We start from the raw sequence: 26,205 nt of genomic DNA, 5'->3' as shown, positions 1-26,205 counted from the left end.
ACCTTGCATGTGTATCCGGCAAAAAGAATGCTGCATTGCAAGGCAAATACATTTTATGCAGGATTGCCAGCTACTATGGTTTTCTACATTCTGTCCAGTTCACAAAGTTATTGCTTTTAGCAATTGTACAGGTGAAGAGCTGAATCTCTTCCTGGGAAAATCCAAAGGAGGTTTGAGTGATGTTATTCTCCTCCTGAACTGTATATCCATGCCAGCAGAAGAATGGTGAAAGCAGATCGACAAGTATTTTATTGTTTTAACCATAACAGGAGGAGCTTGTCTGGATTTTCTGCATCAGGAATAAAAATCTCCTAGGCCTGTTTTATAGAGTCAAGCAGATCACACTCCTAAAATAAGAGAAAATAATAGAAAACATCCATTTTGAAAAGGCAGTGCTACAAAAATGCCATGCTGAGATGCATTATGACATCACTTGCTGCACAGCAATGTCTCTTCACTTCTACACAGCTTTACTATGACTTTTCCGCTCAGCAGGAATGACACAAGAGAACCTGCTCCATCGTCTTTGCAGTGGCCATTCTGTCTGCCCTCTCTTCCCAGCCATTGTCTTCATCTGAAAGGTCCTTTGGGCAAAGTATTTTGGAGAGTGAAGCCAGTGTTCCCTGGCTTTCTATCTCACTCAGTTCCAGTACAGACTGAGACCTACATGCAGAGACCTCACTCACTACCCTTCCTATTACATTTCCAAGGAGAAGCTGGATATGTAATCTCCACTCATTGTGAGCCATCTCACTTCCTTTTTGGGCCATTGAACAGAGTCACTGACCCAAGTGTCCTTTTTGTCCAGGGGTGCTGCCACAGGCCCCTCAATCTCTCAATTTTATAGAATTTGTAGAATCAAACTTTACATCAACATTTCCTGGAAGAAGTGATCCTCTGTGTCAATTTTGACCATTTCCATATCAGAGCAATATTGGATTGAAGAGATGAAATCTATATAGAGGAAACTGAATTTTTATTTATGGTCAGTGACCAGCAAATAATGCAGAGGTACACTGTTGCCATATACCTGTTATCTTACTGTGGACGTCATCATCAAGCAGACTTCGAAGTTAAAGCCAGCCATAATTTAAAAAGAGAGTGAGTGTGGCTTTACCAAAATATACCTTCTGCTACTGGTGGTCCATGTATTATTTATTCTTTCATTGACAATAGATGTAGGTAGGTAGGTAGGCTGATGCAATTCACTTCAGAGATGTTAGATTATATGCTCAGTGCAGCTGCATGGAAGCCCTTTTGTTCTAGATGAGAAAAAGATGCTACTTTCTGGAAAAATTACAATAAGGATGAATTGAACAAGGCCTACCCTTGTTCATGCATACCCTCCCCAGGCAGTGGGTTACATTAAAAAGGGAAGGTCTATATCTGATTCTTCTTTTCTTATTTCCAGGCTGAAGGTGTTTTAAAGAGCAAAGGGACTGAAAGGCAAAAGAAAGAGCCAGTACAGAAAGCTGGAGATGGGTTGAAAAGACAGAAAAAGAGATTGAAGAAAGAGAAATACCAAAGTCAGACAGAGTTTGTTGTAGGTACGACTTTGCTAATACATATCAACGATTTAGGAAAAAAGCCACAAAAGGGGGGTGGGGTGGGGTGGGAGAGAGAGAGATGTATGTACATGAATGATAGAATGTTCTAACTTACTTTCTCAGTAAGCAAGGGCTAGATTGGTGGCCATGTATCTTACTTTACCAAGAGCAACCCCGTTTTAAGAGCTATCAGGTTCAAGGTGAATCTAAAGAAAACAAGTCAACAAATGAATAAAGAAAAACTGGGAAGCTGCCTATCCATCAGGAGAGCAGAATAACAGAGTGGGCAAGTTTTCCACTACGGTAGTTCTATTTAATTGAAGTATTTTTCTAAAGTTGAAAATACTCATTTAAATTAGTAGGGCAAGTGTTTTGCACACTTGTGCCATCCTTGGACTCCTTTCCTGATGAAGCTTCTCTGGTTTCCCTTTGGCTTTTCTGGCCACTGCTATAAAGAAGTCACTGGCGTTGCCTCTGGGAAAGGAGCTCCATTGTAAGTATCCCCCTCTTAGAAACACTGTGTGGATCAGTAAGATCTGTTGCTGAAACAACAACGGAGACGCAATCTAAAGTTAAAAAAAAAAAATCAGAACCATCTACAAATGAAGCACTGGGGAAGGGCTCATTCTCTTTCCACATACCAAAAGGAGTGAATATTTCAAAAATGATTTCAAGGAAATACTTCAGAATTTACATGATGTAATAAATCAGCACATGTCTTTCAGGCTTCCACAAGATCTGGGGTTTTAATAAGCCAGCTTATGAACTTCAATGGGGGGTGGGATTTTTAAACCAGTTACATTTTTTTTCTAGGCTCAGGCAGAAATCTAAATAAAGATCAGCTGCTTTAATGAATAGCGGAGAGGTGCTACTCTCCTGTGAGTTCTAAAGTACTTCTGAATAGTTTTCTAAGCATGCTCAGCCCTAATGATCAGCTGAATAAAATTATCTTAATGGAAAAGCTTTGGTGGCCTCACAGCCCATTTTATAAAAGAAAAGCATAAGAACACACATGGTGATACTTCAACAGATCTGGGGGGGAAAACCAGGTAGGAGAAGGTTCCTTCTTAAGGCACAGATTTGGGGAACAGAAAAACTCAATGTTTTTCTCTGTCACTTCACTGTTCTTGTCCTCTCCCAAAGGCCTATGAAGCTGCTATTACACAATTCTATATAGCATAGTCTTTGACCCTACAATTAGTAATTTAAGAATCTCTGTGATGTCCCAAAAATATGAATTACAAAAGGTAATTTCATTCCCAACTATAGGTCTGTGGAATAAAAATACTTCTTTCTTACAGGGAAGCCCAGAGAGAAAAGGGTTGTTAAGAAAACAGTTGCTCACTCCAAAGGGGAGCCAACCGTTGCCAAAAGATCAACCAGTGTGGAAGAGCAAACCCATGAGAGAGATTCGGGACAAGAAGATGCTGAAGTAGAACCTATACGTTGTCTTGTAGAAGAACAAGGAGGAGAAGAAGAAGGTGGTGACCAAGGTCTTCCTGGTTCTAGCACCCTTATGGAGGAGCATTCCTTGACACTTGATATGCACCAAACTTTTAGTGAAGAAGTTGGCTATACTTCTGGGTTTCATCCAGGGCCTGCTAGTGAGACATCCATCACTACCTACAAAGCAGCCTCCACTGAGAATGGTTTCCAGGCTGATGCAGTTCAGGGAAATCAGCTTATGGAGGTAAGGTTTGCTTTTTTTTCAAGTAGAGGCACATTTAAATTGTCCTTATATAATTTATGCATAACATAGCTTATGATAAAGTGGAAACTGACTGTTTCATGGCCACCTTTGTATCAGATTTATCTGAATTAGAAGTGGACACTGTTTATTGTCTGCAAGACTAACAGCAGACTCTCATGAATGTCTGATGAAAAGTAAGCTCCTCTGCCCTGGTGGGATTTACTCCAACATTTGTGTATGGAACTGCAGAGCCTAATAGGATATTGCAAGGCCTTGAACACATTGCCTTCCTCGTCATTCCATAAGTAAGGAAATAGTTTCAGAAAACAAAATTATACAGAAAAAAGCAGACTTTGAAGATAATGCAAAATTGAATCTCCTGCTAATTCTAAACATTATAGTAGTCGTCGTGCCACAGCTTGCTTGCTTTGTTTGACAAGGTGTAAATGGGATCAAACTTTATTTTCAAATAAACAAATCAAAGGTAAATATTTCTTTTTAACATCATGTAATCACATGTAAAACGTTAAATGGTGGAGGAGTTCAAAATATAGAATTGCTAAAATCACAGACAGCAACTTAAAAGGTCCTCCAATAGATAAAGTTAAAATTATGACAGAGCACAGGATGATGCAGGTCTGCTTCTAGTCTACAGGTAAGTCTGATATAAAGAGGTAAAAGTTTGCATAAAATGCAGGAAGGCTGAAGTTGTATGGATACAATAATCACCAGATACAATACAGCATTAACTGGCAGATAGAGGAAAGAAATTAAACTAACTCAGCTGACGTTTTCATGCTCCTCAAGAGAATAAACTATTCTTGAGACAGATCTTACCTCTATGCCAATTTTGTTATGAGAAAACATAACATATGAGCAAACTCCTGTTTAAATCTATGGCTGAGTGGAAATGGTAAATCCTACTAGTTTCCAGACTTTTAGCCAGAAGCCTTGGCTCAATTTTTAAAAAGGCAAACTATTTTTCTCTTTAGGAGAAATAGAGGTCTTTCTTTTCTTTTTTAATCTGACTTTGTACATGACCCAGGCACATAACTCTTGCAAATATAGATTTGGAATGTCTCAGTACTGCTGGCTGGTAAGGGAATCCATTTACCGCACCCTATTTTGCTTTGAAGGAGGCAGAAGTCAGGGTGAAATAAGAATTTCTACACATCAGGAAATGGACCTCTAACAAGCATCCTAGAAGTGTAGTGTTTCAGAGAGAAGACTAGCTTTCCTACAATTTCCAGTGCGCTGTAATTAAGCCAGAAAAAAAATGCCACAGTTCTCAAACTCTGGCAATGTTGTGAAAACTGATTTTGAAACTAGTGCAGAGTCATCCCATGGAAGTTCTGTAAAAGGCATAGGGACGACCAGTGCGTTATCAGGTTAAATCACCATGCAGTGATAAATCCCGCTGGATGACCCTTGGCCGATCATTAACTCTCAATGTAACCTGTCCTACAGAATTGTTAAGGTAATAAACTTCAAGGCCCTTGGAATAAAAGCAGACTATAAATGTATATAAGATTATGTTTGTTATAAATTTGATAAAGTTTGTCAGAGGTCTGATAGTTGAAATAAACCCCATGTTTTGGAAATGCTCTTCTCCAATTCATTAGCGAAGTCCAGGCCAGACTAAGCCTTTGATCCTAATCCATTCTTATTCTCCTTTTCAATTGACCAGGATCTGTCCCTGCACAAAGAACAGCTGAAACTATCACGAGACAGGATAATAGCAGAAAGGGCAGAAGAGAGACGGCTAGCAGTGGAGAGAAAACGAAAGGAGCGGGAAGAGCAGAAACGGAAAGAGCAGGAACAGCAGGAGCGTATGGAGAAAATGAGAGAAGAAATGGAACAGGAGAAGCAAAGGAGGATTGAGGAGTTTCGGTTAGCAGAAAGAAATAAACATCCTATTTGACAAGAGAAGATGTGGGATTCTTCCACGCCTTCCCCTTTCCCATCCAAAAGATACCAGGAAACCATAGGGTGCTTACCTCTCCCCAGTCCCCCAAAGCATTTTGAAGCTTTGGAAATTAAGAACAGGCAGGGGACCCCGTGAACCCAGTCAGTGCTCCCTCCAGCCAACCCTACAGGAGAGTGAACGTATTGTTCTTAGCATGCTGCTCCTGCTTTAGAGTCACCGCAGCTCCTAGTGTAACAAGAGTCTTCTCGCCCCACCATACAGAAAAGAGGAAAAAGTAAATTGCTAATCCTCTGCCCCTGAGGTCTCCTGACAAACTTCCAAGCTATGGCTTGGGAAGAATTATTTCTAATTTTTTCTTCTGGTATTACCAGCTCTTCCTCTAGAATGCACTCCCTGGCAATGCTTACCTGCGTCCTACTGGACTTTTATGGCTGACTTTATTTTCTCTTAGTTTAAGAAAAGAGCAGCTTGAAGAAGAGCGTCAGCGCCAGGAAGAGGAGGCAGAAAGCGAACGACAAGCTGAGAAGGCAGCCCAAGAGCAGGCCCGGCGGCTCCAGGAGGGGCAGCGCCGGAGGTTTTTGGAGATGCAGAAGAAGAAGCAGGCGGAGGAACTGGAGCGGGCAGGTGACCTGAGGCGGGCCATGACGTCAGAGCCAGCCCCAGCTCTGTGAAGGTCCTTTAACGAGGCCCTGTCAGGGACTCCCCGGCTGCATTTTAAACTCCCCAGGAAGTTCTTAAGTGCCTGGCACTGTGGCATTTGGGGGCAATGTCACCAGTGAAGATAGCAGGGCCCACTAGGCGGGACTGCTATTTTGCATGTCTCACAATGCCCTGGGTTGCTGTATTTTTTTAAAACATAAAGTGGATTTGTGTTTGTTTTAAACAGAGGGATAATATTACGAAAAGCTGCCAAAATCAGTTCAAATATATCCCATCCCATTCCTTTTCTATCCTTGACAAAGTGCCCTACCCTTTTTCAAAAAATCAACCTCCCTATCATTTGCCTACACATCTACTACTACCACTCCCCAAATTCACGACAATACACAGAGGATGGGGGGGGGGGGCAAGGGAGAAAACCACAAGGAAGGAAAGGAAACGGTAAACTCTGAGTAACAGCTTTATATACCCTTAAAAATTTGGAATCAGAGTCATTATTCCTGGTATATGGATGGAAACATTTTCATGCCTTTTCATCAGTTCAGTGCACATTCTCTCTAACAGATAAGTCCAAAAAAATTTCTCTGACAAATATTAATTTTCCCAATGGTCTAGAGCAGTGTTGTCCAAACTTGGCCACTTTAGGATGAGTGGACTTCAACTCCCAGAATTCCCCAGCCAGCATGGGCTGGCTGGGGAATTCTGGGAGTTGAAGTCCACTCATCCTAAAGTGGCCAAGTTTGGACAACACTGCTCTAGAGTATCAGTAAGGCCCTTGTGCCATTTATAGTAAATTAAGCTTTATAGTTGTTACCCAGATGTTTTGTTTTGTTTTTTGGTGGGTAGCATCAGTGACAACTTTCTTGGGTTAATAGGTGGTGACGACCGATCTGGAATAAAATATTTGGCAAAGTTTAGGGAATAGAGTCACAGAAACAGGCCAGGGAAGGATGGTTATTTCTTTGGTTTTACTTCATGGCAAAATATTACTTACTTTACTAGAAATATCTATCCATATTGTAGAAGCTTGCCTTTCCTGTAACTTTGGATGCTTCAAACAGCTTTTTAACTAATTCACATTTTCCCTTAAACAGTAATGGGCATTCTGTTTCATGATTTACTTTAGTTTTTATAATCTTTAAAACATGGATTCATATCTTCTGGTCTCAAGTAGCATTTCTACTAATGGCTGCTTTATGCATTTTCCTCTAATCTCACCCAAATAACTATGTGGAAAGGACAAAAATATTAAATACACAGAGAGTCTTTATTTAAGTAATTAGGTTTTAAGTAAGCTTAATCTGATTTAATGTATATTTTCTAAAATTCTATTCTCAGCACACCTCTCAAAGACCAAGGGTGGTCCTTTGCCTGGAGATAGTTGTATTTCCCTGTTTTAACAAAAACTTTTTTTTATTTGAAGACTGTTTTCAATTCCCCTCTCCTTCGTTCTTGTCTCCAATGGGATTCTTTGGCATTTCTTTAGCAGTTCAGTTCTATGAAGTTAGTTATATCTAAGGCTATTGAATTAATGAATATGAGCTCATTTAACTCTGTAGGGGATCCGATTGCTGGTGTTAAATATTGTTTTCTTGAAATTCTTTTCAGTTTTTCCAGAGGATTTGTAGTTTCCTCATTTTTAATTCCATATTTTATATCTCCAAAGAGAGCATCATGCAAAATTTTGTATCATGCACAATTCCTTTATTTTATTCATTTCCAACATTTTATACTGCTTTTCACAAAAAAGCAAGCTGACAAAATAGGTATTATAAATGTAATAAAATATACAGTAGTCTAAACCAGTAAAGAGCACAAAACACTAAAACCAATAATTTTGATAACAACAACACAATAGCTGAATGAAAGGCCTGCCTGGGCAAATAAGTTTTTGATATCTGATGAAAATACCAGAAAGAGATCACCTTAATATCAACTTATCTCCACAAGAGGTAGATATGGCTGCGGGAGAGGCTGGCCCAAGCTCATGTTTTGTGCTTTGGAGTTTTATTTAAACCCAGTTCTCCTTATTCAGTCCAAATATTACTCCAGAGCTTTTTACTGTTTGGAACAATGTTTCCCTTTGGTCCTCTAGCTTTCATAATACACAACAGTGCAAAAATATAAACATTTTGCAATAAAACAGCTGCTAATTAATCATGCATTTGAGGTTTCCCCAAAATGTTTTTTCCCTGTCTTTTCACTTCAATTATTTTATTTCACTTGAAATAGAAACAGCTGGTAGCTCCCTTGCTCTCTGTTCCTTAGAAGCAGAAAAACGCAGGCAGAAAGAAATGGAGCTGCAGTTGGAGGAAGAACGGCGACAGCTAGCAGAGATGGCCGAGGAGCAACGGTTGGAGTATGAGAAGAAGAAAAAGGAGGAGGAAGAAAAAATGAGGCTTGCGGCTGAGGAGAGAAGGAAGAGAGCTGAGGAAGAGGCTAGAGTTGCTTTGGAGGAAGCAAGAAAGCAAGCGTTATTACTCTCAAGGTATACATAACTTCCGAGGAGAAATGCATTGTTAATATTGAATTATGGCAGATTAGCGGATGCTGGTTATCAGCCGTAACAGCACTGGATCTACCAAGAGCCTGACTTAATATCAGGTGGCTTCCAGTCTTCCTCCATAGCCTGAGTCACATTTCTAGAGTAGAACCCCTTCCCGTATCCAGCAAATACTATATTCACCAGCCACATTACGTTGACTGGGCCGGGAGCAAGGCTCAGGGTTTACAAAGGAAATGGATGGGCCAAGGGAAGGACCTTGGATCACCTTCAAGCCAATTTCATAGGCAGGAATCACCCAGGAAGTTTCACTTTCACTTTGATGTCCAGTCATCCAATAAGGATTCATCATATTAATGTGTTTCTGCCCCTTACCAGTGAATGTGCCCCTGTGGATTGTGGTAGTACAGAATGACTTTTTATTGGCAACGCAGTTTTGCCACCTGGTAATTATTAATGCTTAATAATTTTAATGATGGTGAGCTTCCTGTGAAATTCTCCCTAATTTTCAGTTAGTCCCAAATGCTATGGCAAGGATTTTAGTGGAATGCATACTGTAATTCTTATTTTACAACAGCTACAACTCAGATTGTTGATTATTGCATTAATGCAGTACATTACTTGAGGTCAAGATTCCGGAAAGACTGGTTCTTTGAAACTACTTTGCCCATACCTTAAGGTGCCACGAGGAAGCTCTACTTTGTGTCCCAGCAGCAGATGAGTTAGAAGTCCCTTGCCAGTCTAACATGGGCAAGAGACTTGGTGGTGGTGACTCCTGGATTACAGGAGTCTGCTCAGGAAGTCTCTATGCTTTTCTTGTTCAGCTAGAAAATGTAGTTTTAATGGATGGACCTTTGCTTTTCAGCCCATTTCAACCTGCCGTACCATATAATCTTGCTAAGATTACAGATTTTCTCATATTAATTTCTCTGGTTCCAGACAAATGGCAGAGCTGGAGAAGAAGCAACAGTTTCAATATCAACTACTTGTAGAATCATATGGTCTGGAACGAAGACAGGATATTTCGCGTCCGTGGGTTTATTCCTATTTCCAGCATCCTTTTTTTACAACAGGAGAGGATGATTAAAGAACACTTAAGTGAGGTTGTTGTCCTAGCCACATGCAAATGTCTTTTCATTTAATTTTATAAAAGCAGTAGCAAACTGTTGCATTCTGACAAGTTCTCTGACAGGCTAAGAACTAAAATATAGAACTACTTCTAAGCACTTTCCTTCAAATTTTGTCTGGCCCCTAAGCTAGTAGTGACACTGTCTAGACAGTGTTCTAAGTATTTTCTGACCCATACTGGGGTATGTGTGGATGCATGTAAATATCACAGCTAGGCTATTAGTGCAAATATGCTGAGTTCCCTTGAGCACTGACTAAACCACAATCCAGCTTGAGAGGTGGTGGTAGGCAAACACCCTTGGATCCTGCTTTTGATTGGCTCCTATGCAGTTTCATATCTATACTTGTGAAATCATTTCTTCTCTCCTCTTCTATTTCTTTTTAGGCTACAAGTAGGCTTTTTCATTTGAAAAGTCCTAAGGTATAAGAGAATAACTCGCGGTCTTTGAATCAGGCTGTGAATTCAAGATTATATTTAAGACATGAACTATCTTTTTTGTTATAATAGAAATATAGACCCTCCTGAGCAATAACATGTAGTTTGAAATAGCAAAGCAATTTCAACCCTTCTTGCCCTTGATCTCCAGAAATAGGGGCCTTGGGATTTCTATTTGAGATGACCTAAGAGTATGACTCATACTCTACTTCCATTTCTGCAGTGTTTTGAGTTTTCACTGTGAATGAATCTTTATGGTCCTAGAAATGGTCTGGTTTAATGTACTGATCAGGAGTAAGAAATTTCTCAGCGGCAGGAACTCTCCTAAGGGAAGTTCAGATGGTCCCCAAAATTTCTTTCAGACTGACTATGCTATTGCTTTTGTTTTTAAAAAATGAATCTTATTTTAAGGCGTTTAGTGACTCTGGGTTTTATAGTGGATGTTTTAAGACTTTTAATTGTTCTCTTGCAAACTGCTGCCCTCCTCTAGGAAGAATAGCAATGTAAGAGGCAGTCATCTGAAAGAACAAGTGCCAGGTTACAAAACTTTTCCACTCACTTCATTCATATGTTTAAAGTTAAAGATATGGATAACACTTAACCCCAGATTATGATTTTTGAAAACAAGTTTTAATTTTTAAAAAAAGTTCGGCATGCGTACAAAAAAGGCATCAGAAGTGGGACATGGAAACTACAAGCATTGGAGAAGATCCATTTAACACTTTACAGTAAGTGCCCAAAAAGTAAATACAATTAAATGGTTTGTTAAAGTATGGTTAAGAACATTGCAGTCTTAATTTTTGACCTTTTCCCATTCCCCTGGCAACGAAAATAAACCCGAGGTAGAGCAATATGTTTCTAGTCCTGCCATCATCAATATTGCAAACCTGAGCCAAAAAACCTTTCTAGCATTAACAGGTTTTCTATGACAGTTCTGCAGTAAACCAAGATACGAAGGTAAAAAATTTTGAATTAGACAATCACTTAGGAAACAAAGGTTTTGTTGATCAGCCCTCATTTTAGAATACTATTTCACATAATTTCCAAACATCAATGAGTAACTTATTTCCAGACATCTTTTTTTTAGAGGTATCTATACTCTAAGATTGCCAACGTGAGCTGTCTGAAAATCAATTAGTTTACTTCTTTATACAAACAAACAGGATTTAATGCAAGGTCTTCAATCCTGAACCTACTGAAGTCAAAAGGAAAAGCTCTGGATTTTAAAAGGTGAGAATCTTGATCTTAGGTCAATGTTTTTTCAGCATTTCTGAAGAATCTGAAGAATTTCTGAAGCATCTGAAGAATAAGTGCATCTTATACAGGATGCACTTGTCTGCAAAGTACCGAGGATTTTCAAGGTTAAATTTCACTGAAATCAATAGATTAGGTTATTCATAACTGAGTCCCAGTATTTTATGTGATTCTCTGAAACTGAGGACTTGGTACATCCCTGTTTTTTAAACACCTAAAGAAGGATGTTTTGAGTATTCATTTATTTTCATTTCTTCTTCATTTTTCCATCGTTACTTTACAGTAACATGAATTTTCAGAGTTCAGGAGCTACACATTGCATGTACAAAATACAACTCCCAGTGAAAGATAAATTCTTTATTTCTACTTATAAACTGAAAGCAAGCAGCAGGGAAACTGCTAATTCTCAAAAATGAATCAAGTTAACAATTTTTCCTATATTACATCCTCAAGTATTGATATGAAACTACTTTTAATATTCCTCACTAGTTTTTCAAATAATCTTCCAGATTCATGTCTTAAAAGAAAATGCGGAGGTGTATGAATTTGTTTCCTCTTATTTATTTAAAGGGAAGCCAATACAATCTATGTCCATTGAAAAACCACATTCCAGGCAAACAGGTACAACATAAAAATCATAAGTCTTGTTGCATGAAGGTGTACATTACTAAAAATTAGAACTTCCTAGGATCTTCTGTTGACAAAAATCCTAAAAATGTCCATGTTATCTTCAGTGAAGCCATTTCAAAGATAATATTACCATAAAGAAACTACATTTTTGCCATCAGCATTTGAATACTTCCCAGTAAAACCTACAGAAAACTCTTAATTTTAGGACACAATCCTTCTGTTTAGATTTCAAAAATCTTTCATACCTTTTTATCTTAAAATCCACAAATAAAAGTCACACACCTAAATTTCAGGCCAATATGAATATTAGGAATCTTTGCCCACTGGCAAATTTGTCAACAGGCTTGAATACGCAAGCCTTGCCAACACATAACCACATGTGTAGACAGTTGCATTTCTAAAGAGAAAACAGGAAAAATTGGGAAGCACAACTGCAGTAGGATCACAAGAGTCTGACACAATGACAGTGTATAATGAGCACAAGAATTCAAAACAGACAACTGGAAATAATATTTCAAACATAGGAATGGGGCATTGGATTTAATTCAGTGTTATATACCACATTACAAAAGAACTATTATTTAAAAATAAAAAAGGATAAAGGGGAAGGGGAAAGGGAAAAAAGCAAACATTCTAAATTTTTGAATGGCCTCCTGTCTGTTCCTGATAAACTTCAATCACATCTTCTTCTTCCATTCCAAGCTGTAAAATAAAAATCACAATTTTATTTTAAAAATGCCAAAATGCACAGCCATGTTGGTTGTTCAGCATGCACATCAGTTCAGTGGATTTTCTGCAATAGCCAGAAACTAGTAGCAAAACTGATAAGTAAACATTTATTTTGCTTATATAAAGAGATTCTCAGCAAGTATCAGGTTTTCTAAAACTTTGTTTTTTAAAAAATTAATACCCTACAATGCAGAATCGTTGCTCAATATAAACATTTAAATTATAGCTTTACAAGTAAATAAAAATCTTATATCACAAAGCATGGTTTAAGCCCGAGTTTTTAGTTTTAAAAAATAATACCAGACATATTGGTAACTTACTCTTTGGTTATGTCTTCTGTCAACTATATTAAGATAATTATCAAATTGTTTATATAAGCCACAGATATCTGTTTCATTTTCTCCACGCATGTGTAAGAAAGTATGAAGTTAATGTCTTCTGTGAAACGCAGTGCTGTTTTGGTAGTATAGTGTAGATTATAAATGCTTTGCAGAGCTCGGGTGATAATTTCTTCTGTTTTTCTTCTGTTTTTAATTGTTAGCCACCCAGAATCATGTACTTGAGATGGCTGACCATATAAATTTAATAAATAAATGGGCATAGAATAAGAACAAAAGGTCATTCTCATGAGTTCTGTGGATAATGTAGGAAAGATACAGGGTGGTATCTCCAGGAACAGCAGCTGTGTTTTAGTGTCTTGACAGTTTTTTACCATCATTATAGTAATAGGGACTGGAATTTCCATTGCTAAGCAATATAGTTGTAAAGCGTGAGTCACGTGACCATGCTGCTTAGCGATGGAAATGCTGTCACTTCCTGTTGCCGTTGTTAAATGAATTACTGCAGGTAGTTAAGCGAGGTTGTCACGTTGACTGCCTCTGCTGGCTTCCCCATTGACTCTGCTTGTAGGAAGCCAGCAAAGAAGGTCGCAAATGGTGATCATGTGACTGCAGGACACTGTGACGTCACAATCACATGATCACAGGGACACTATGATGGGCAGAACTTTGAGGAGCAGTTGTAAGTACCATTCATTCAGCATCATGGTAAGTTCAAACAGTTGCTGAATGAGTAGTCTTTAAACAAAGACCACCTATAATAAGAGGTAAAATCTCCACATTAAGCTTGACTCCTGGGAATTTCATAATTTTCATAGCAACAAAACGGAAGTGATTTGCCATTGCCACCTTCTAAGAAGTTTTTTAAGTATCTAATCTAGCCTACAGCCTTAGATCTTCTGAGGGTTCCCTTTTAAGTACTAGCCAGGTTTGAGCCTATCTGGTACGTTAGATCACCAAAGTTGACTACTCATTGCCACCTAGCAAGCAATACACATTGTACATATACATTCAAATCCCCCAAAGCAGAATTTTACTATTTACTTAATAAAATCATCCAAGCTGTGTTTGTTACCAATTTTAATTATATTTTAGGGGAACAACGGGTTGAATCCAGAGTTATAAATATGAAAGAAAGCAGGGAAAGCAGATTTTCATGCACCCTCCCTTCCAATTTCCAAAGACCAATGAATTTTCTCACATTTTGTTTCCCTAACTCCTGGAAGAGGATTCTTTCCTAGAAAGAAAAACCAAACACTTGCCAATTTAATGGGTGAATTTTGAAAATCAGTCTATAAAGTGCAAATGTTGCTCTATCATTTAACATTCAGGTAACATTTGAAACTCTTCTGATTTTAGAAAACACATTAAAAATTAAACATGAACTTTTAAAAGTTACTGGTAAAGCCTTCCAGAAGAGGTCAGATCCAACAGAACTGTCATGGTAATAATCACATGGACTGCACATGTAGGAAAGGCTTCTTAATAGTACCTTGCTATCTTTAAAATGTCTGGACATCATTTTCTGGAAAACCATATATTTTATTCCGTCATGTATCAACAAAGGCAGCACATGAATTACACGTACAACCTTTAATTTACAGTCAGGACAGAATTTTATAAATACTTAGAAACAAAAGTTTAAACTAACGTACTTGAAAATAAGTTCTGTAATATATTGGGACATAATTTTTATTTATTTGAATCCATTCAGGGAATACAGGACAGTTTCAGAGCCATCATTAACCTTTAGAACGTGCCCTTTCAGGCAATGTTTGCTTATATAATTTTCTTTTAATCAAACTTTTATTCACTATTCTATATCATCCTAGTATTCATACAGATGAAAAATGTTTTAAATGACTAGATAAACTATATGCCAGAGGAAACACATGCACAACAGATGTCTAAAAACTACATACCAGGGACATTTTTAGAAAATGTTAAGGTCAGTGCATTTGTATCAACTATGTTTCCTCTCCAGAAAATGAAAATGTAAGTTTTATAGTTTAATAGTCTCCAGTCAGATGTTTTTGAACCATTCTGGAGAACCTTGTCAAACATGAGGACTTTAAATCACAGTTTATGTTACAACATATTGGAGGGAGCAGGTTGCTTTTCAAGAAAACTTCTCTTGAATATTGCCGGGTAGTGCACGCTCTTGAGTGCATTTACATGAGAGATAAGAGACTGCACACATCCAGGATCTAATCTGGTTTTTCTAAAAGCTTAAGATGTATCAATTAGAGTCTGGTACAAAAGATAGATATTTATAAATAAATAATAATGAATCCAGAAATGTATTTTGTATTGCATAACTGAAAAGTGCTCACAATTCTTCAAAGCAAATGTCCACCCCAGGTTTCCTCAAGCTTTGTTCATTTCAGCAGTATAATTTAGAATGGGAATTCATTTTGTTGCTTCTACTGTTAAATAATCAGGGTGTTTTGCTTCTTTTAGGTCAATCTAGCTTCTTTGAATAGTGACAAAAGCTATTGTCATTTCTTATTTTGGAAGCTATCCAACACTAAAATAATACAAATAGTATTAGGAACTGATGTCTATGAAAACTTACCTCTTTTGGAGTATGATTATCAGTAATTCTCTGACCCTCAAAGAGGAACCTGAGTGAATTCATTGGAACTCCCTAAAAAATAAAAGAAAAATGTGGAGAATCAATTTAAAATGAACCAAACCCCAGATGTTCACTACTGTCTACCATCCATTTCTCCATTTCTTTTAATTTTTGGGTTATGTACTTAAAAATTCAGTCAGATGCAAAGTAGCATGAAAACTGTACTTTAAGGCACTCTTATATTTCATACCATGTGAGCAAGGAAAAGTTCAAGCCACAAACCTGTCTCTGACAGTATGATTCTTTAAGTTTCTTTAGATGCGTTGTCATTTTCACCTTGAAGTGAATTTCGCTGCTGTCCTACAAATTGAACACAAAATATAGTAATTCTTCTACATACTATTAAAATGACACTTTTTATTGGTATGCGACATGTTTTGAGCTTGGATCTGCCACCTTTTGTTTTTAAGTTTGGTCCTATGCTTGAGATATAACAGGATGAGTCATTCCACACTTTTTGAGTTTCAGGCTTTCTTAACCTCTCACAATCTGCTTTGTCTTAAATTCTTCCGCACACAGAGGTTTGGGGAAGGCACTCTCCAATAAAACAGGATGCATACCTGCTGCCAGTAGCTTGCAGTGGCGTTAGGAATAAGGAAGAACCCTTTGGAGCATGCGCTGAGAGGTCTTTTGGACAGAAAAGAAAGACTGCAGCCTGCTTGAAATAGGTTTCCTACGTTTTTACATTCTTTGCTGTGTGTGAAAGTTAGACTTCACTGATTATTCATGGGCTGTGTTGAAGTGAATCCATTGTGCTGCTGGTGTCAATTCTGTAGGTTTTTTGGCAATAGGGGCTGCAAAAAGCAGATTTAACTGTTTCCCAACTTATTATAAAAAAAAAAATAGTAATTTTAATTTAAAGAAAAAAACCCTGTCAACTTTTCTGTAGGCAAGGTGTTAAGTAGCAGCATAGATTTGGTAAGTAAATAGCTTTAAATTTAATAGATTTTTACTGTCAGTTAATTATCACTGAATCCATATTGAAAGATGAACTTGCAAGTATAATCTTCCATTGTAAAAATACGGTTTAAAAAAACAAAGAAGCGGGACACAATACCATTTTGTTCCGAGTTTGGAACAAAGCTTGAAATGTTTCGAATGTTCTATTACAGAGAACAATGGGAACTTTTGTGACCTAAAAAAAAAAAGAAAACGGACCATATTTCAATTTCCCATTATTCCTTTATAGAGGAACATCTGAAGTATTTCAAGCTTTGTTTCATACTTTGAACAAAATGTTATTTTGTGCCTCTGTTTCCTTTAAACACAATTTTTACAATGGAAAATTATACTTGCAAGTTGTCTTTCACTATACATTCAGTGGTAATGGATAATCTAACACTAAAAATCCTTTTTTTTTAAAGTTAAATTAAGAAGGGGATAAGTATTTTCCATCAATTACTCCTTTTCTCCTGCAGATCCCTGCAGGAAATCTACTTCTGAGATTGGTGGATAATTTTGAATATATTTGTGTAATATAAAATGGGGGCTAAAGAGGAAGGGAAAAATCAGCAAAAAATAACCCACCACCCATTTTGGATTTTAAAAACTTCTACCTGCCCATTCAGTCCATTACTTTAACAGCTATATTTTTAAATTTTCAGTAGGCTGGAAAGTTATACAAGGTAGATTGAGCTGAACTACAGCTCTATAACATGTAGTTGAGCAATGTCTAGAGGATCACCTATTCCACAAAACTCTATTATTGGCCATGGAGACTGGAGCTCTTCAAAACAGGCTCAGCAGTACAAAAGAGATGTTGTCTAGAAGGGATAATTCACAACAGGATGAACCTCAATACTTTTGAAAAATACACTACTGTAATGAAAGTAACTGAAATGAAAACATTCTTCCCTTGCTTAATCATTTATCCTATTATTTATGGATTCATTATATCTATGTTTAGATTCCAAACTTCTTGGGCAATGCTCTGTCACTCTGTTTTGTAAAGCACTTTATAGATGGTTCTATATAAATGTAAATAAATATGTGTTTATAAAAACTGGTGGTGTTATGTCACCTAATAGTAACTTTAAATACGTTATGGGGAAAAGAAATGTTGTGCAAGAAATTTCAAGGCAATAATAATTATACATACTCTTTCTAAAGATTTGACCAAACTCACAACACCAGTGATTCTTATTCGTCAATTTGTTTATTTCCCAATGTCTATTTTAGATGCATGCTTAGAAGAATGGCCACATCTATTTTTGCTTCTATAAATTACAACTTGTATATTACCAACAAAGCTCAAATCTAGTACAAAATCATACCCTTGATTATTACAGGACTGTAAGAAACTGAATTTTTGTACAGTCCTCTTACGCAAGAATATTTACGTTTACAAAATACAAACTTCATTTACTAGTCTAGATATATACTACATTCAAACATATTTGTAACAGACATAACTGATATATAATTCCAACTATCTACATGCTTATACCTGTGAAATTAAGAAGGATAAACGTTAAATAGAATATATTAGAACTCACCTGCCCAATGACTTTGAGTTTAATGTATTCCCCCTCTTTTTTATCACCCAAATCCTCTGCTGAAGGTTTGGCTTCCTGCAGTAAAAAACAACACACACACACACACACACAGAACACTATGAGAATACTGTATTTATGGTTCTCTTTTTTGCATATTAACAGTGGATTAGCTCCATAATAAGTTTTTTGGACTTTCCTCTAGCTCTTCTGTCCTCCTCGGACAAAACTAGAGGGAGAGGAATAGCATAAACAAAAACACAATAAGGCTATCTTCATTAATAAAAACATAAAATATCTGTTAAAGCTGCAACTAAGATGCTACACAATATTGGAAGATTCCCAAATTTTAGAGTTCCAATAATATTCATTTTATAGTTGAAGATACTTTTTGATAAAGCACACATTCAGAAAATGTGGCTTCAAAAAAGCTCTAAGTTCAACTTTTTAATTCCTATGCAACAAACAATATAGTTAGCAAACTGAGAGGAAAAATAACTGAGAATCAAATACCCTCAATGAGCAAAATTATAGCTGTCTGGATGCTTGGTTCATGTGCAAAATTATATCTAGATATAAGATTATATCTAAGATTACTATTACAAATATGTATTCTTTTTAAATGTCAAGATCCTGAAAGAATTCAGCTAACAAAGGTTTATACAAAATTGCCCATTATTTAGCACAAACACAATGAAGAGGTTGGTTCAATGTATTTATTTTTATTAATCCAATTTATAAGGCCACCCATCTATCCAGGAAACTCTGGGAGGCGAACACATACACAAAACCAGAGTTTCATTCATTCATGAGGCACAGGTTCATTCATTTATGTGGGACAGTAAAAGGTAGTATAAATTATTATTTTGCACTCAGCTTGCCTATATATTTATCCATAGTCTAAAGACTGCTGGTGTTATATTTCACAGGGTCCAGACAAAGCAGCTCTCACCACAATAAATTCACTGAGGTGAGAACTGACAGCTCCTAAGAAACAGCTATAAAAATATGTATTACCTGCTTCTTTAACTCAAATCACAAAGGTTATGGTAAAATATGTACTAGCAAATAAACAAGCTTATGCCTTTCTTCTGTAAGTAGAGCACAGTTAAATTTCAGCTTGTTTTGCTAATGAATAGTAAATATGAGATTTCTGTTACCCACAATCTATTTGCAGACAGAATTTTCGACTACCTGAAAATACAGTAAATACATAAAATAGACCTAGTGTACTTACTTACTGGAAAAACAACCTACTGGAAGTTCCTAATTAAATGTATGTTCCCTTCTGCTTATTTGAACCTGGGCTAGACCTTTTAACTCTATATGGCTCAGAAAGTGCCAGAGCACAGAGTATCTCAAAACAATGGTTCATTTACAATAATCGTGGTCGTTTCTACGGAAAAAATTTCGCCCCGTTTTCTGAAAGCCAGACTGAAAGACAAGCGGCGTCTAAAGAAAAACGGGATGGTGGAGGCGGAAGAGAGCGGACAGACAAAACGAAGCCAAAAGAGAAACTTTGGCCTTTTGTTATTTCTCCCGATGGGCTTCCTCCGTAGGAGACAACTCCAGTCTATCCCTCCGGCTCCACCACATCCCACGCGGGCATTTCGGAAGAAGGAGGCGACCCTACTTCATGCCCCAGAAGCGGCTTAGGGGGACGAAACGGAGCACAGGCTGGGGACGCGGAAAGGCAGGAGGCCGGCCGCCAAGCCGGCCCAGGCGAGGGTCGCCGCGGGTGCCCCTGCCTGCGAGCCCCTCCGGCCAGGGGGACCCGGCTTGCTGCCGTGGCCCCGGCTTGGCCGCCCGGCCGCCTTTCAGCTGGGCAGTTGGGGCGGCCGCCTGCGGGCTGCTTCCTGCCCGGCGCCGGCGGGGCAAGTGCGAGCCTCCCACCTGGTCCGACATGTCTCCCTCGCAGACGCAGCCGGCCCCTCCGCCACCGCCCGGAGAAGCGCCTCGCCAACCTCGCTCTCGGTGTCGCCAACACGGAGAGCACAACACACAGGCCGGGCGCGGGCGGGCGGGATTTCCTCTGCGCCTGAGCTCACTTCCCGCTCTCCAGGCACAGCCCACCCGAAGAAGCGCCGCTCCGCCCCCGTCGACCCCCGCCCCCGCCGAGGGACTGGGGGGAGGGCCCCGCGCAGATTCTGGAACCGCTCGCGCCCCACGCTTCGCAGCGCGCCGCCCGCGTGCGGCTCTCTTGACATCCGCAACTTAGCTTCTAAGTCTAGGGGGCTTTGCCCAAGGCCTCCTAGGAGCGGAGGGCGGTTGCGACGTGTAGCCTTTCCCCGTTGCATCGTTCATCGGCCTTCCCCGAGGTTGCGAAGCTACCCTTCCTAACTAGCAGCGAGGTTGGAAGCTGTCGTTTCATAAGACCTGGAAAGCGGCGTATTTTCCAACTTCGCTGAAACAGAGCAGCCATTGATTACCCCTCCCCCCATCTTGTGCCTGGGTAGAGAGAGGTGAAGCTATGCAGTTTTCGATGAGGGGCCGTCTACCTACATTTCAAGTATAACCACGTCACATTATAGGGGTGATGATGTCGAGTTTGCAATCCACATGGTTGGACGGCAGCAGATAAGAGTGCTCGTTGCCAAAGAAAACGAGTTGCAAAACATATGAATGGCATGTTGTTTGCATATATTAATGTGCAAACTCAGAAATATTTATATAGGAATGCATCTTGTCTCATCTTGCAGGTAAAGTTATGACAGCTTGCATGCCTGCTCAGTTTGGTACAGGCAGATGCTGTTAAGCAACAACTAGAGTCCCCTTCTCCCTTGTTATTTGGGACTAGACTTTCAAGCAGATGACATATATTACTATGGAGGATATGTGGCCACTCAACCTAGGGAAAAAAGATGCCTGGCTGACATGCTGAACTGCATCTTCATGTAGGTGTCACAACAAGAACTGCAGATTTCAAGCTTTAAAGTCACACCCTACTTTCTTCTCTCCCCCCACCCCAACTTACACCTGAGAACACGAAAGCTTGGTCTCTGAATGCTACATGGTTGGTCTTTCTAAAATCCTAATGGTCAAGCTAATATTTTTGGGGAGCTGAAGTGCAGCAGCAAAGGTGGGAGTGAGACAAATGACCGTTTGTGAGTGTTCTCAAAATTTCTGCAGTTGTGCACAACAGAAAAAAAAATCAGAAAATGCAGAGACCAACATCTTTAAAAGCATGGAAGTTCACATTATTTGCTAAAGTTCTTCCTCTATGTATTAAGCACACAGGAGAAACAATGGGATAGGAGGAAGCTCTCAATGGGCTTCCAAGATGTACCTTGTGGGCCATCATTTAGATAGAAAGGGCATATGCTTGATCTAGCCTGTCTATTTTCAAATGCTGTCTATTTCCATCATTTTTGGGGGGGAAAAAAAACTTCTATTGTAAGGAAAAAAGAAAAAATAGAAGAAGAAAAAAAATTAAAAAATACATTGACAATGAATAAAATATAAAATTACATGTATTTAAAAAAAGGGGAAACACCATTCTTACAAGGAACATTGAACTGGAACAAATATTAAATAATTGATCAGTTTGACACTTTAAGAACTAATGTTAAAATCAGATTTAAAAGTTGACAAGAACTGCCAAAATGGTAAGAACTGTCAGTCAAGATAGTAAGAACGCAGTAAGAACTAGCAAGAATTCTGAAGCAGTTCCTTTATGGCCAGAGAGAATGTAGTGTTTTAAAATCTTATGTAGAAATCCAAACTTCAGGTATGGCAGAAATCTGTGCAAAGTTATATTCCATAAACAGTTTCCAAATTAAAATTAGTATCAGGCTTATTTTTTAAATGTGAAGCTATTTTTGACATTGTCGCACACTTCCAAAGCTTAATCTGTCTGTCTTCCAATGAAGGAATTGAATGTAATTTCCAATGGGAGACATAAATCATCCTAGCAGCTGTTATTATGTATACTTTATGTATATCAGCCAACTCAGTATACTTTATGGGAATTTAAGGCTGTTAATATTTAATAGAAAAACATCTGGCAGAATGGAAAGTGAATATTAAAAATATATTTCCTCCTATGATGAATCATCTTTCAGAATTTCTGAGCTTTGTGATATTACCACCAAATATGTGATGATAATGTCCATATATTGGTTTTATTGTATGCCACCCAAAGTCATGGTAATGAGATGGGTGGCTGTATAAATTTGATAAATAAATATGAAAGAATGTTCCAACCTGATTATTACATTTGAAGCAGTTTTTTGAATATGTATCATCCATTTTGGCAATCAGCACTGGAGTAATATACCAATAAAAAACAAATCAATTTTCTTTAAGTGTAATTTTCATGGTGAATTTCATTTGTCTTCCACTGATATTTTGATTGTTGTATATCAACTGTCCTATTTAAATTCTATATCCATCCTTTGACTTGTTCAGTTTCTGAATCATATTTCAGTAGCAACTTATATATGTGCCCTAACAGATGTTCTAAGCTTTGTGTTACAAGCATGTCATATTCAATCAAATTCTAAGTATGCTTCTTTGTTTTTAAACTATATTACTTATTTGGAGGTATTAAAACCATTCCAAGGAGAGAATCTTGAAATATGTCATCTTTGTTTATTAAAGGTTAGGGTATATGCAGCGTATCAGTGTATCTCTCCACTGAACAATATTTTTAGCATATTTGCCTTCATGAAAATAAATATTTAATATTGAAGCAAGAGGTGATAATTCTGGGAATACTTATTTTTATTTGCTTTTATCCTACTTATAATTGAATGATCTCTTATATAGTGAGCACTTCTGTTTGTACTGTAGATATTTATGCAAGCCTTCTAAGAGTCCTGTCCCTTCCATAAAAGTAAACTGTGATATAATTCAGTTTGTGATCCTGACTAAACAGCTAGCTCAGTAGTATAGCTTAACATTTGGTACAGTCAGTCCACTCACTTTGCATTTTGTAGAATCCTGAGTGATTCCTGGGCTTTTATTTGACCAAATTAAATTACTTATTTGTCTTTGCCATTCATTCAATGGCTTTTTAAAAAACTTCCTATTTAAAACAAAATGCTGATTCTTGGTAAGGTATTTATTTTTATAGCTGATATTCTTCCTAGACAAGATTTTTTTTTTCAGGTTGAATAAGTCTTTATTGTTTCTAATTAAGTAAATTCTCTCAAACGTGATCAGTTTAACGCTGATATTAAATCCTGTTGTTTGCTTCAAGTGCTGTTTTCCTCTTCAGATAGATTTCATGTAAACTGTTACTCCATTATCCTGATACCAAACTGTACTGTTCTATGTGTTTCATTGTTGATTCTAAGGAACCCTTTGGAAAAGTTAAGTACAACATCAGCAGCATATAATTTTATGCTTTTGATTTGCCAGTTTGATTCCTGAGATATTACTCTTTTGCTATATGCTCCTTGCTAGTATTTCTAATGCCAATAAAATCAGAGAAGGAAAGAGGGGGCAACCTTGTCTTATCCCTTTTGTAGACATTTATTTTTGTGATAGAAATCCATTTATAATTATCAACTTATATTATATTATTATAATTATATTATATATTATAATTACAGTTCATTGTAAATACTCTGTATCCATGAAATAAAACTGAACCCAATTCATTTTGAAGGTGATGAACATAAAAGGCCGTTCCAAATTATCCAAAACTTGCTCCACATCAAGAAAAATCATAAATCTTTTCTTATTTTTCTGATTAATATTATCAGTGTCAATATATCTGATATTATCCATTATGTATGTCTTTGGAAAAAATAGGAAAAAATTCCAGGATGAATTATGTTGGCTAAAGTTTATTTAACCTCTTTGCAAGAATGGATGTAAAAAGCTTATAGCCTGTATTCAATAAGGAGATAGTCTTGTAAGACCCTGGAAGAATTAGGTTGTTCCCTTCTGTATAAATCAAAGATATGAAAGCTTCCTGCCATGAAGGAGGAAGTACTTGACATTGTAACTCATTTATTACTTGTGTTAATAGTTTTATCATCATCAAGTATATTGCAGAGAAAAAAACTGGTCCTGGAGATTTAATCAGTTTTACTTCTGTATTGCTTCTTTTGTGACATTTTCTATAACGGGTTTGTTATGTAATTCCTTTTGCTGTAAATTTGATAATCTGTGTTGTATCCAAATACTCTAAAATCTTCTCTGAACTTGATGTCAGTTTTCCATGCAGCTGAGAATAGTATTTAACAAATTGATTCATCATCTCTTCCAAGGTTGAAACATACTTCTTACTGTCTGAAACTGAACTGAGAATTCTTTTCTCTTGTTCTTTTCTCATTTGATAGACCAACAATTTATCTGGTTTGTAACCAGATCTCAATATATTTCTGCTTAGCAAAATTCATCTTAAAAGTCTCATTTACTTCCAGAAGTTCTGGCTGACTACAGTGACAATTTTGTTCTATATGCAACATCAGATTCTGCTTGTGTCTTGATTATAATTGCTTCAAATCATTCAACAATATATCCTGTTTTTTGCATGGCTTTCTTTCTGTTCAGTGCCAAAGAAATAAATAATCCTCTTGTAAACATTTACTGGATTTACATACTCTAAATAAAGAAACATTGGAAGTTGAATTAGTTTGGAAGAAACCCTTTAACTCAATTCTGTCACATTTAAAAATCTTTTTAAACTGAATTTTGTACCAAAAAATTTAATCCAATATTAAATATTTATTTACAATTCAAATTATGTTATGTACCCCATGATAATAACAACTCTTAGCACAAACCTGCTGCCAAGAATGTTCTTCAGTAGAAAACTCTCAATATTAAGGACCTAGGGGCAAGTATATCTCCAGTCCAATGAAATACCATTTTTAGACATACATTACCATATTCCCTTCTTTTTCCCACCATATTCCCAATTGTGGCAGGGGGAAGGGGATTGCTTTCCAGTTTTCATTTATAAACTTAGAAACTTTACTTAAGACATGTTCAATATCCCTTTTTCTGAACTTTAGAACCCACATGTATACTTGTATTATTGAAATGCTTCGGTAAACCAGTTGCCAGCCACTGATTGATTCTTGTACTGTACACCAGCTGACTCTGGGGAGGAACATGTGGGGAAGTGAGGCTAAGACAGAGAACATGCTCTAGCCTGTGAACATGGAGAGGCTATTTTGGATCTTTTGGTGAGCCTCCACAGGCAGCCAGTGGCGTGTGGACCCAGTGGAAGCTGAAGACTACCTGCCAGTATCTGACATCAAAGCTAAATCTTGCAGTTGATGGCCCTATCCCCAAACCCCAAGAGCAGATACAGATATTTGTATTTTTTTTTTCTTGAAATTTGGCACCTTGCTTAACATGGCTCCTAGGCAACTGCAGTGAGCTACAGTTACTGCATGCCAAAATGATACACAACTTTTCATACTTGCATCACAACATTGCATGCAAGCATGAAAAGGTAGAGGTTGCATTGCAGCATTGCAATGCATGTTTTATCACACATACACCCTGTGACTGCCAAATTAATTTATATGGATGGATTACCCCTGGTGCAGCCCACACATTGAGAATCACTCATCAAAAGAGTAGCAGGTGATAGGCCAATAACAAGACCCAGAATGCTTAAATATATACTGTTAGCCTGTTCATGTTAGCCTGTTGTAACAAAATCTAAGTTCTACAGCATTTTAGGGTCTAATATAGCTGTTGTGACATGTCTATTTTGATATTCTAATTTGCACAATGGATTTTGGATAGCAAGTTCAGAGAGCCCTTATTCCAAGTTAATTAACTCAACAGCGAGGATGCATGTTTATTGTGTTATTATGTTAATTTGTTCAAGACATGTCTCTAAGCATATCTTCCCTAAGAGGCTTTTCGGTACGAAAGCCATGCGAACACATTGTTGATCATAAAAATGATCGATACATTTAAATGCTGCAGTGAATCATAGTTGTAACAGCCAAGCTTCGCTCCTACTGAAAAATATAATACGTTTTGCTAAGACGCGAACACTGAAGTTGAATACTGGTCAACTGGCGGTTGAGATCATTTATTCTGAATATAGGTTTAAAATATACAAAACGCAGATGAAGAATCTCCCCAACAGACTTTACTGAAAACTAGACAAGCCTATGAATAATAAGGATCCCCACTCAGACCGCCCAGGGAGATTTATAAGGGATGAAATCAGAAATCAGCGTTCAGCCCCCCTCCCCGCCCTCTCCCACGTTCCTTCTTCCCGGCAGGCCATCAAAAGCACTTCCGGGTCAGTTGAGCA

General features: G+C 37.7%; 2 protein-coding genes across 2 annotated transcripts in view; one reads left to right on the top strand and one right to left on the bottom strand.

Moving 5' to 3' along the window:
- The window catches only part of KIAA2012 (KIAA2012 ortholog), a 68,943-nt gene extending 58,503 nt beyond the window's left edge, over positions 1-10,440 (top strand). The window contains exons 16-21 of the mRNA XM_088135813.1: positions 1,412-1,601; positions 2,849-3,237; positions 4,925-5,127; positions 5,616-5,788; positions 8,093-8,312; positions 9,267-10,440. Of these exons, the coding sequence (XP_087991939.1) occupies positions 1,412-1,601; positions 2,849-3,237; positions 4,925-5,127; positions 5,616-5,788; positions 8,093-8,312; positions 9,267-9,414 (1,323 nt within the window). The 3' untranslated portion in view covers positions 9,415-10,440. The remainder of the gene's footprint in view (positions 1-1,411; positions 1,602-2,848; positions 3,238-4,924; positions 5,128-5,615; positions 5,789-8,092; positions 8,313-9,266) is intronic.
- Positions 10,441-10,551: 111 nt separating this feature from the next.
- Positions 10,552-20,021, bottom strand: SUMO1 (small ubiquitin like modifier 1). The gene is made up of 5 exons (XM_088135653.1): positions 19,863-20,021; positions 17,973-18,047; positions 15,700-15,777; positions 15,418-15,489; positions 10,552-12,477 (listed from the first exon to the last, which is right to left on the bottom strand). Exons 1-5 carry the CDS (start codon positions 19,872-19,874, stop codon positions 12,409-12,411), a joined length of 306 nt encoding a protein of 101 aa, XP_087991779.1. The 5' UTR covers positions 19,875-20,021; the 3' UTR covers positions 10,552-12,408.
- Positions 20,022-26,205: the final 6,184 nt, after the last annotated feature.

The sequence above is a fragment of the Python bivittatus genome, unplaced genomic scaffold (genome assembly GCF_059951505.1).
Source record: "Python bivittatus isolate LINGU-HERP-01145 unplaced genomic scaffold, Pbiv_v1 ctg000200_np1212, whole genome shotgun sequence".
Classification (NCBI taxonomy): domain Eukaryota; kingdom Metazoa; phylum Chordata; class Lepidosauria; order Squamata; family Pythonidae; genus Python; species Python bivittatus.
This window is presented reverse-complemented; position numbering and strand designations above follow the sequence as displayed.

What these genes read in the sequence shown, in the direction of transcription:
- SUMO1 (XM_088135653.1), bottom strand. An exon ending in AATCATACTGTCAGAGACAG is followed by an intron (nt 15,490 to 15,699) that starts GTTTGTGGCTTG and finishes TTTATTTTTTAG; the next exon opens with GGAGTTCCAATGAATTCACT. An exon ending in ATAATCATACTCCAAAAGAG is followed by an intron (nt 12,478 to 15,417) that starts GTAAGTTTTCAT and finishes TTTATTTTACAG; the next exon opens with CTTGGAATGGAAGAAGAAGA.